The 11,163-nt window shown below is 46.4% G+C and overlaps 1 protein-coding gene across 1 annotated transcript; it reads left to right on the forward strand.

The window, feature by feature from the left end:
* Nucleotides 1-2,076: 2,076 nt before the first annotated feature.
* Nucleotides 2,077-9,742, forward strand: FGF23 (fibroblast growth factor 23; the record flags this gene model as incomplete). Its single annotated transcript, XM_081060265.1, has 3 exons — nt 2,077-2,272; nt 7,774-7,877; nt 9,299-9,742. The coding sequence occupies 3 exons, from the start codon at nt 2,077-2,079 to the stop codon at nt 9,740-9,742; spliced, it is 744 nt and encodes a 247-aa protein (XP_080916391.1).
* Nucleotides 9,743-11,163: the final 1,421 nt, after the last annotated feature.

Consider the following 11,163-nt stretch of genomic DNA (forward strand, 5'->3'; position numbering starts at 1 on the left):
GATGTAGCAGGTGACAAAGCAAACACTGGGGGGGGTGGGGGGCTGGAAGACAAGACGGTGTCCTACCCCTAGAACCATTCTGTGAACATCTTTAAAGAAGACTGTCGTAGCCACGAGCATTTAAATGTCCTAAATCTCCTATCTAACCTGAGAAGACTGCACCCTGCCCCGTAGACACACGTCCTGAGTAAAGGCTTGGGTTTGCTAGAGAAAAACGGAAGCATACTATGCCTCGTTGTTACTTGCACTTTCTTACCAAGCCCTTAGCTCTCTGGCTTTTCTCTTTTGTTGTGGGGTTTATACATCTTCTAGCAAAGTGCTTAGACGGTCTGGAGTCAGACGGCCCAGATTCCAATTGGACCTCTTCCACATATCGGCTGTACATCTCGGGCACGTTACTTAAACTATGTGCACCAGTTTCCTCATCTCTACGAAGGAAATGGCAGCATCTCTTTCACGGGTTATTATGAAGATTAAATGAGTTAACTACAATAGAGCACTTAGTTAAGTGCTCGATACGTGTTAGTAGCAACCATGGTTATTATCGGAGAAACAGCTTTGGTCATCAGAAGACCTTGTCCTCATTCCCCCATTTATTTGCTTTGTGACTTTGGACATATGAACCCCAAGATCTCCATTTCTTTATGTATAAAATGAAAATGTTGCTAATGCTGGGTGTGCCTGTCTCACAGAATGGCAGTAAGATTCAAATGAGTTAATACAGGGAAAATGCTTTGTAAATTATAAAAACTCTGTGACAAATGACACCTCCTTTTGCCTGCTCCTATATCATTGCACAACCCATCATGTTTTGGATGTGTTTACTTATTTTTATCTGCCTCTTCCATTAGCCTGTGCGGTCCTGTTTGTAGGTATCCCATCTTGTTCTCTCTTCTACCAACCATGATGTCTAGCCTGGTGCCTGCACATGGCATGGACGCAGCAAATGGGAAATTGGAAGAGCCGCAACCTCCTTTTGTGTATGTTTTTCGAGCATGCATTCCAGTAGCTTGCTCCCCATTGGACTGCATGTACTGGGACTATTCCCCCACATCAGATGTAGCTTCCCAGAGGACACACCTGTGAGCAGCATCTGTGAGAAAGAGTCCAGTCCCAGGAGCCAGGCACCCAGAAGACACTCACTGTGGGGACAGCCTGGCCTGCCACTGCACTCCGGGGTCCTTCCTGGGCTCTGACCTCCTTTGCTCAGCCAACAGTCTTCCAATCCTCATGAGATCTCTGAATTAGTCTCCAAACTATTGGGGAGACCATAATACTTGCCCTAGACAGTCCAAACCAGGGACACTGAGAAATCAAACCTCAGCATTTTGTAGAGCAGACGTGACTTCAAGGCGTTGTTTCTTTCTTCCCATTTTGAACTCTTCCCAAGATGGCAACTTTGGTTTTTGCACCTCAACTCACAGCTCCCCTGTCTTCAGGAGGAGATGGGTCTCAGAGGGTACCATTTGCCTGATGGTGCCCTGTGTTGTTTCTGTAGCCTTCAAAACACCCACCTAGTGCTGTGCACAGAGAAAGCCCTGGACGCATAGTTGCTGATTGCATTAAAAGAACCGAGAAAACCAAAATGAATAAACTCAATGGGAGATTAATTGCACAGGAGTCTGTTGACCGCATGACTGAAGATGGATTTTTTCGGAACCACTGGCTGCCTTCACATTTCCTGCTGGAAGTGGGACAGGTCAACAACAGACAACCCAGAGTCGTAGATAACTTTTGCCCACACATCATTCACTTTTTGGAGCGTTGGCTTGAAATTGAGGGGTTTGTGTGCCTGTGTTTCTGGAACCGACGTGCCTTCCGTGAGCCCTAGAGGTCTCTGCACTTTCTTCAAATGGGCTGATTACAACACAGAGGATGTGGACAGTGGAGTTTTTCCTGTTTGATGTCACACTGCTACCCTTTAAAAGTCCGAGGGGAAAAAGGAGGGAACCCAGCCTGGGATCCTCACACCAGATACCCACAAAGAAGAAGAGGAGAAAAAGGCCCAGGAGGCCAGCCCACAGTCAGGGGGCAGTGTCAGGTTTCAATTCCGTGCCAGCCATTCAGAGAGCAGTGATGTCGGGGCCCAGCCTGGGGCTCCTGTTCTGCGTCCTGTGCAGTGCCGTCAGAGCCTTTCCTGATGCCTCCCCGCTGCTCAGCTCCAGCTTGGGTGGCCTGACCCACCTGTACACGGCCACAGCCAGGAACAGCTACCACCTGCAGATCCACAAAGACGGCCATGTGGATGGCACACCCCATCAGACCATCTACAGTGAGTAGGGGCTTCATTCTGGCTGTGGAGAAAGGGGTTCTTCTGTCCATCCATCTACAAGGGACTTGGGGAGACCTTGCGCTAGGTCAGAGGGCTAATCCAGCCTCTTAGCTTCTTGCCCAGGATCTGTGTGTGTGTGTGTGTGTGTGTGTGTGTGTGTGTGTGTGTGTGTGTGTGTGTGTGTTTAAACCTTGGGAGAAGATTCTGCCACCTCCCTAATTAGTATTTACTGGTTTCTCCCAACACGAATAATTTGTCTTAACTAAAATCCCTCTTCCCACAATAGCAGCCACTTTTTCTTTGTCCTGTCCAAAGAGTCAAAAAATGTGCAGAAAGAATGGCAAGAAGGCTGAGAGGAAAAAGCCAGATAGGTCAATAAAGACTGAGGAGTTTTAGCTCATGAACTTTGGACTGGGTTAGCAATGGAGTTGTGAAGAAGATTCCAGACCAAGGTTTGGGATAGATGAACTCAGCGGCTCTTTCCAACTCCAACTCTGAGCTTCTTGTATTCTGGCCTTATAAAAGTTATCAGGAAAAATGTATTAAAGACAGGCTATCCAGGTATATTGTCTTGGTGAGTCTGATCAAGTATACAAGCCATTCATGCACTCATCTGTCTGTGCATGCATGCATGCATGCATCCATCCAACACGTTTACTGGGAGCTTCGAGGTACCCCATTTGGTATGAATTGCTGATTCTTCTCTGTCGACCTGACAGGTCCATTCAGTAGCAGATTGAGCTAGTTAGGAACTCTTTGCCTACACAAGACAACTGGAATGTTTTTAAAAATTAAGTTTTGGAAAGTTGGTTCACCCTTCCACAATAGTCAATTATTTATTATTCAAATGAGGGTCTGTTGGTGTGCACCTTTATAAAAGATAACAGGGTAGGAGGGAGGATGGGTATTGAAAGAGACAAGGTCTTCTATTTTATGAAAATATGTACTTTCTGGCAATAATACAAGACACTAATTTTGCTAAGAATCAAAGGTCCTTATTAAACCTGGTAGCAAGCTACATGCATATGCAAAGCCAACAGTTCAAACTTTTGCAAGTGTTCGATGGGTGGTGATAGGAGGTGAGAGGAAGGAGAAAAGGTCTGTCCAAATACCAAACAGATTCCAGCACTCACACAGATATAGTAGGATTCAGGAGTCAACATCTTGAAAGCCAAGTTTGAGTCTAACGGCAAAAATCTGCAATAAACCTGGATACACTTGATGCATCCAGAGTGCCAGTCATATTATCCAGTGGATATTTGACGGAACCTACAATGCGTGTGACATCGTACAAAGCTCTGTGACTACAAAGGAAGACACAGCATAGTGGGCCACCCTTACTTCCACTGCAAGGTGACAGGTGATTTAAAATGCATGACAGTGAATTATGGTAAATTATCTTGATTCCCATAGATGGAAAAGACTTCATACAACTAGAACATACTGATGAAACTTGTCCAGAATCATGGACTCCCTTCACTGAAAGGAATCCCCCCAAAGACATGTCCTGAACACGACATAGAGAGGAACAGTGTGTGCCAGCTGTGATGGGCTCACTGCTCCAGTGTGGGGCCCAGGCAAGCACTGGGGAGCAGGCAAGCAGAATTGTAGAACTTCCCTCAAATATCCATGGACATCAGTCCCAGAGGAGGCACTGAGTACTAGTTGGAATTAATTATTAGAATTATTCGGTTGGTGCAAAAATAATTGGGATTTTGCAATTATTTTAAACCTTTAAACTGCAATTACTTTTGCATCAACATAATAAAATGACTGAAAAGAAGCAAAATTAATTGAATTGATTTCAGATTTTTTTTTTTTTTGACAGAGAAGTGACTTTATTTTGTCAGATATAGATACTAGCTAAGCACTGTGCCTCTGGATATCAACACAAACCTAGGGAGGGGAACACAGGTCAGGGTGGTGGAGGGAGACAGTTTTCTTAGTTTATATACTCTTTTGTGCTATTCAAATCAGTTATCATGTGCATTACCAAAAATTATATATATATATATATATAATTTATATATAATATATATGTACTGAAATAAAGTTATCAAATAGGAGAGAGGAAACATTGGTGCATATAGATAGGTAGCACAACAAATTAACAGAGGATTTATAATTACCTCCTCAGTGAGCATAAATCAATACTTTTAAACCAACGGGAAGGTGTGGAATGGTTTTCTCCTCTCCTAATTATTTATAGAGTTCCAGTGAAATGTTTTGTTTGATTATTGTGCTTTTTAGTAAAGTCTTGATTAATAGTCAAGAGCCCAACCGATCTTTGGGTTGCTGGTCACTGTGAAATCATCTGCCCACAAGATTCTATAATGTCCTTTCAGACTCACAGCGCTCATGTCTGGGAGCCTCTCCCGTGCCCCCATGTGCTGTCCTACTGTGAACAGCACCGCCCTCCCACTGCCCACTATCCCCACTTTGTGGAGGCAGCAGAGAAGAGATGCTTCTCACCCCTGGTTAATGTCACTTCCTCAGTCCTGGTACTTTTACTTCCTCCAGCTTCCCCATAGCTTTTCCTTTACTTGAAGCTGAATTGTCCTCAGGCTATTTAATCCTTCAAAATTTTATCTTTCTTTTGGAGAGTTCGAAGCACTTCATATCCATCATCTCATTTGTCATTGACTGGCTGTGACACTTGAACAGGAGCAGATAATTTTCCACTTTGACAGCAGAGGTGGAGGTAAAGTGGTAATATAACAATTACCAGCATTTAGAAAGTGCTCTTATAATAAGATAAAATATTATCTTATTACATCCTCAAGACAACCAAATGAGGTAAATGATTCTACTCTATACTATGAGAAAATGAAGGTTAAATGATTTAAATAACTGGCTCAAGGTCACATCGGTAGTAAATGACCTAGAGGACACCTTGACCCCAAACCTCTGCTTTTCTAATGCACCATCTCCCGTCACTGAAAGGAACAACCATTAAGTCTGCCTTGCTCCAACAGGTTGTAGCTCAAGCAGCCCGTGATTTGTTCCTTCCTTCCGATGAATTCTGCCCTTGAATCTGTGCAGACTGTGAAAACATGTCTTCTGAAATTGCAGAAGGAAGGAACTCTGTCTCTTACATTTCCTGAACTTTCACATTGGCTTATGTTGGTTTGATGCAAGCTGGGGTGTGCTCCATAGCACCTGCTCGCTGCTCCTCTGCAGGCTGTTTTCTGTGGGGACTGGCCCCAGAGAGCAGGAGTGTGTGCACCATGCATGCTGTCCAGTGACCCCAAGCATCAGGCAGCGTGACTGCCAAAGTATGGGCTTGTCATCGTGGCAGCTCAGTACCTACCGCATAATGCCTTCCAGTTGCTCAACACTTTCAAATCATTTTCACAGCCACCATCTCATTTGATTCTAATCATAACCCTATAACATTGGAAGGACAGCTATTATTATTCTCTTTTCACATCTGAGGAAACTGACACTAGAGCAATGACTTGCCCAAGGCTACAAAGTTAGTAAAGGGCATAACTGGGACCAGAATCCGGGTACCCCGGTTCCCCGTTCCCAGTTCAGTGCCCTCTCCCTGACCCACTCGGGGTATGGTGATGGGGTTCTCATGGCCTGCAGCATGTTTTCTGGCACTTCTCATGCTGGGAATAATTTCTGTTGGAGGCAAGCTGAAGGGTCGCAGGAAGAGGATGTTAGACTCACTGATCTGAGTTTGAATCCTGCCTAAGTTTCCCTATCATTTAAACGGGGATGCTGCTACTGCCACTATTAATATTAACAGCATAATAGTTGTTTTGAGAATTTAAAATACATAAAGTACTTAGAGCACAATCACGCAAAAACAGCTACTCAGTGCGATTTTTTCCTGATTAGATTGAACATTTATTAGGACAGAAACTACTTCCCACACGTTTCTGATATTTTTCTCAGGGCTTATGTTACCACAAAATTAGCCACATATATGAGATATACAGGCAGACCCCATTATGGAGTAATTTAAATATCCTCTACACCACCCATACCCCACCCCACTTCCAGAAGCTTCCCACAAAGCTAACCCTCATCCAAACTTAGAAACAAATGAACTTTTCTCTTTGGCCGCTCCCTTTCTCTTCTTCCTGGGCTTGCTCCCACCTCATTCCGTCTGTCCCACAGCATTCAGGCCTCCGTCCATATCAAGACCTGTACTCAGCTCACGTCTAAGTACTGCCAGCTGCTCTCCTAGGAGGTCCAGTATTGAGCCTACATGGGGTCAGGGAGGAGACAGGCTGTAAGTCACCCCACGAGGCTCCACCACTTACTGAGCACAAGACATTTCTAGAAAAGGGATTCAAACCCCTACCTAGGCTCCTTACTTGAAGCTGTGAGGTCAAATGAGATGCGAGGGGAAGTTCTGTGGTAGGCAAATGGAAGTGGTCCCAAAGACTTTAGGAAATGATTTTCCACAGAAAATGTCAGGTAATTAAACAGCACTGGGGGAGGGGGGCAGAAGTCTTGCTGAACTGTACCCTTGCCACAAAAAGAGAGAGCTTTAGACTTTACTTAGCTGGTCATTGGCACTTGTTAAACTCACACTTTTCCATGGGAGTGGGTGAGGGGGTCATACTTAAAGCTATTATCGATTATTTAAGGTGTAGGTAGTATGAATGGGTTTCAAGCCCTTTTAGGAAACTATTTTTGAGAGGGGCATTGAAAGACCAGGAGGGACTGAACCTGGAGGGGACACCACTAAGTGAAAAAAAGACAAAGAACAGTGATAAAGACCCAAGAATAAATTCCATCCATCCCTGGTATCTATTCAACAGGGAAACATAAACCCTCTGCTTCTAAGTAGCTCCCTCTAGGGAAAGTACTAGGCATGTGAACTTAATTAAGCAAGGTGAATGAAATGCTTGCTATTATACAACAGAGGGGTAGGCATGGTTCTGAGGGAGCTAATTAGGCATATTAGGAAAGTTTCCATAGAAATAATGACATCTGAGCCTAGCCCTGAAGGGTGAGTGACTTCAACAAGCAGAACCGGGCGGGGAAGAACAATTCTAATACGATTCTTGACGTATGCGTATGATGGGTGTTGACCGATGTATCAATGCCTATTGCACAGCTAGCTGGGTGGGAAAGCAGGCTCTGTATGCAAGCCAGACCCTTGACAGACATCTGGGTACAGGTTCAAAAATCACAAAGGCAGAAGGCTTGGGAGAACGTTACCACCACCACAAACATAACGAGGAATTAGCCAGGCAAGGGAGAAATAGTCCAGGAAACATGTACACTGCAGGCAAAAGAACTTCAGGAGTTCAGAGTGCTCCATGCAGCAAGAGGATGAGGAAGGAGGCATTTGGAGGGAGAGGAGGGGGAATCAGAAGAAATGATGCTGAATAAGTAAGTACAAGGGAAGGGTTATATGAAATCATCACCGCCATTAAAATAAATCAACGGAGGATTCATGACGGTGGGTTTTCAGGAAGTGCTTGAAGGTGAGAATTGGGCGTGCAGCAAAGACTGGACCTGAATGATTTTCTCCACAGGTGCCCTGATGATCAGATCAGAGGATGCTGGCTTTGTGGTGATAAGAGGTGTGATGAGTAGAAGATACCTCTGCATGGACTTCAGAGGCAACATTTTTGGATCAGTGAGTTTCTTTTAGTGCTGGTCACCATTCGCAAATAATTATCTATTTTTTTGACAGCTCATAGATGTTTATAGCTTGAAGATTCCACTTGCATTATACTTTGATGATTGTTTTCACTGAGTACTTTTTTCCGGTATAAGTATTAAACACTCATGTTTATACCACTGGGGTTTGAATCCAGGCAGTCTGGTTTTGGAGCCCAGACTCTTAACCTCTATTATAAACTGCCCGTTAGGACCCATTTTTGTGTCTAGCACAGCACCTGTATGTAGCCGGTGTGTCCTTTAGTCTGGTAAATGCATGTTGCAAAATGCATTAGAAAGCGTGAGAAGCCCTGGCCTCTTCTGGATTCTGTTATTACACCCCCTTGACCTTGGATAACTCCCCTCACGTTTCTAAACTTTCCTCACCTGGAAAAGTGAAATGGGATGGACCCCAGGGCCCTGTGGGTCTCCCTCAACCTCCCACTTAGAGATCTCTAACTCATTATCTGCCCCAACTGCAATGGCTGGTCCTTCAGATTGGTAAGCAAAGGATTTCCCACACTACAGGTTGCAGAGCACATCCCAAAGGATTTTGAGATAGCACAATAGTAGGACCGCTTATCTCAGGAGCCTTTTACACCAGACAGACCGACTAGAAATTCCAGGAGCAATGACTTTCTATCTTGCTTACTGCTGTGTCCCAGTAAGTGGTAGTGGGTAGTGGTATCTGGCCCAGAGCAGATAAATACCTGTTGGAGAAATATGGACAAAAAATACATATGTACAGACAGACAGACAGACCTGTTGACCAGATACAGGCCTATAGATCTCACCTGTGAAATACTACTTCATGGAGTTTGAGGATTAAGGGAAGTAATATGCAAAGATCCTGGCAGGCACTCCATAAAAGCTGGCACTAATTCGTGGCAGAGGAAGGGCGCAGAACTAGGACAATCTGTTGCCAAAGTTCATGTCCCTGATTCCCAGACTGCCTTACCTCTCTCATGTGAGCACCCTCACTCATGTTGGATCCTGCAAACGCCATCCCACCTCCTTTCTCCAGGTAAGTAGGCAGACCCCAGCCACCTGCCAGCCAAAAGAGCGTTCCAAAGGTAGAAAACGGGAAGCACAAGGCTGCGTTGAAGTTAGCCCTCTCTGCAGCCACCAGGCACAGGCCACGGGCTCTGTCCCTGTCTGTCCCGAGAGCCCAGAGCAGGCGTCCCGGGAAGGGGGCGGTTTGGAAAGCTCTGGTCCAAGTCACGCTTCCGCAGCAGGGCCCCGAGGGGTGGCCCGCGCCCAGCGACCTAGCAGCATTGTCCGGAGAGGTGCAGCTCCTGGCGTCTCCAGCTCACCCCCAGGGGTTTCAGGCTGGTCGGCTGGGCGCAGGGCCGCCCTGGCCGCGCTCTGGGGCCCTCACCGGGCCGTTTGCCCTTTCAGCATCACTTCAGCCCCGAGAGCTGCAGGTTCCGCCAGCGGACGCTGGAGAACGGCTACGACGTGTACCACTCGCCCCAGCACCGCTTCCTCGTCAGCTTGGGCCGGGCGAAGAGGGCCTTCCTGCCGGGCACCAACCCCCCGCCCTACTCGCAGTTCCTGTCGCGGAGGAACGACATCCCCCTGCTGCAGTTCAACACCCCGCGGCCGCGGCGGCACACGCGCAGCGCCGAGGACGACGACTCGGAGCCCGACCCGCTGCACGTGCTGAAGCCCCGGCCCCGGGCGACCCCCGCCCCGGCCTCCTGCTCCCAGGAGCTGCCCAGCGCCGAGGACAACAGCGTGGCGGCCAGCGACCCCTTAGGGGTGCTCAGAGGCAGCAGGGGCAGCGCACACGGTGGGGGGCTGGGAGGGGTGAGGTGCCGCCCCTTCCCGAAGTTCATCTAGGGACACCAGAAAGGAATCCTTTCCCACCACCTGTCACAAAACTAAACTGTTTTGAAAGGGACCAACTCCCTTTACACGCCCAGGAAGGGAAGGTGGGCTTATGTGTGGAATTAGCTGCCTGTCTCCATTTCCTTTCCCGGGAAAGGCCCTGAGAATCTGCCTTTGAGGCCTGACACATGAGAGTTTCACCGCCTTCCTCAACCCACCTATACCTATACCGCCTTTCTGAACTGAGAAGCCCCCGTAGGTAAACTAGACATTTCCCCTTCACTAAGGAAGGGAGGTGGGATTTCCCCTTCCCTTGTTTCCCTTCTGTATGCCTCTCTTCTTAATCAGTGTAGCACTAAAAACAAAGCAATGGCTTAGGGAGCTCACCACCTTGGAAGTGAAGGAAGAGCCAACGCCAGCAGCTTCTCGACTGTCCTTGCAGTGGTTACCTTGGCCCTGGTGACATTTGAGCGTATGACCTTGACCTGGGGCAGTAACAGCTGGGTAACCAGGGCACCACATGGTAGGAGTAATGCAAAGACCACACTGTCAGCTCTTCACTGTGATTTCTTTACTACCTTGCAGCAGTGGCTAGGGGATTAGTTAAAACATTCCTAGGCCGGCAGGTCTGAGTCTTAATCCTTGGAAATTCTGGGGGCATTAAATGAAGAGAGCTTTCAGGCCCAGGAGCCCCAGTACTACCCTGAGGAAAACCAAACCTCACTTGCCAAAGAGCTGAGGAGCACCACACAGGTGGGGGTGTTGCTCAGTCCTCACCCTCCCCTTACCCTGTGACTTAGGGTCTTCCCACAAGGGGACCCATTTTCCTACCTCTATTTGAGAAGGATATTAAGAAGCAAAGTAGATTTAAACAACGGCTTCTCCCCAGGCACCTTTTCCCCCCAGTGCTACCATGTATACAACCTTAGAAACTGATCCATTCTTTTTACTTATGAGAGAAACGTCGGGCAACTGTTTTCACTGATGGTTTTAAACTGAACTTGAAGGATTAGTTCCTATTCTGAAACACTAAGATCCTAATATTATATAGCAGTGCATGGCAAATATTTTCTTTATATAGTTTTTGTTTCCCGTTGGAATATAATACTGTAGAAAAGCTATTGGAAGCTCCTCAATACTGATAACTAGATGGAAAATTCCCAAATGATTTAGGTAGAAAACTGGTTGTAACCTAACAAACTCAGCACCATTTATCAGGGGTTTTCTGTTTGGCAGAGCCAAAGTAGCCCCCACAATTTCCTATGCCCCTTAGCATGTGGCAATATTTATTTATTTATTTGGAAGATTTTGCCTATCGCTCTATATTTATGTATATTTATAAAAATGTAAGCTCACCTTTTTCCTTTCTTCTGTTTAAAAGAAAAATAAAATTCACCTCAACTTCTGTTAGCTTCTCCTCTCTGTATCACTAC

Source organism: Rhinolophus hipposideros (genome assembly GCF_964194185.1).
Source record: "Rhinolophus hipposideros genome assembly, chromosome: 9".
Taxonomy (NCBI): Eukaryota; Metazoa; Chordata; class Mammalia; order Chiroptera; family Rhinolophidae; genus Rhinolophus; species Rhinolophus hipposideros.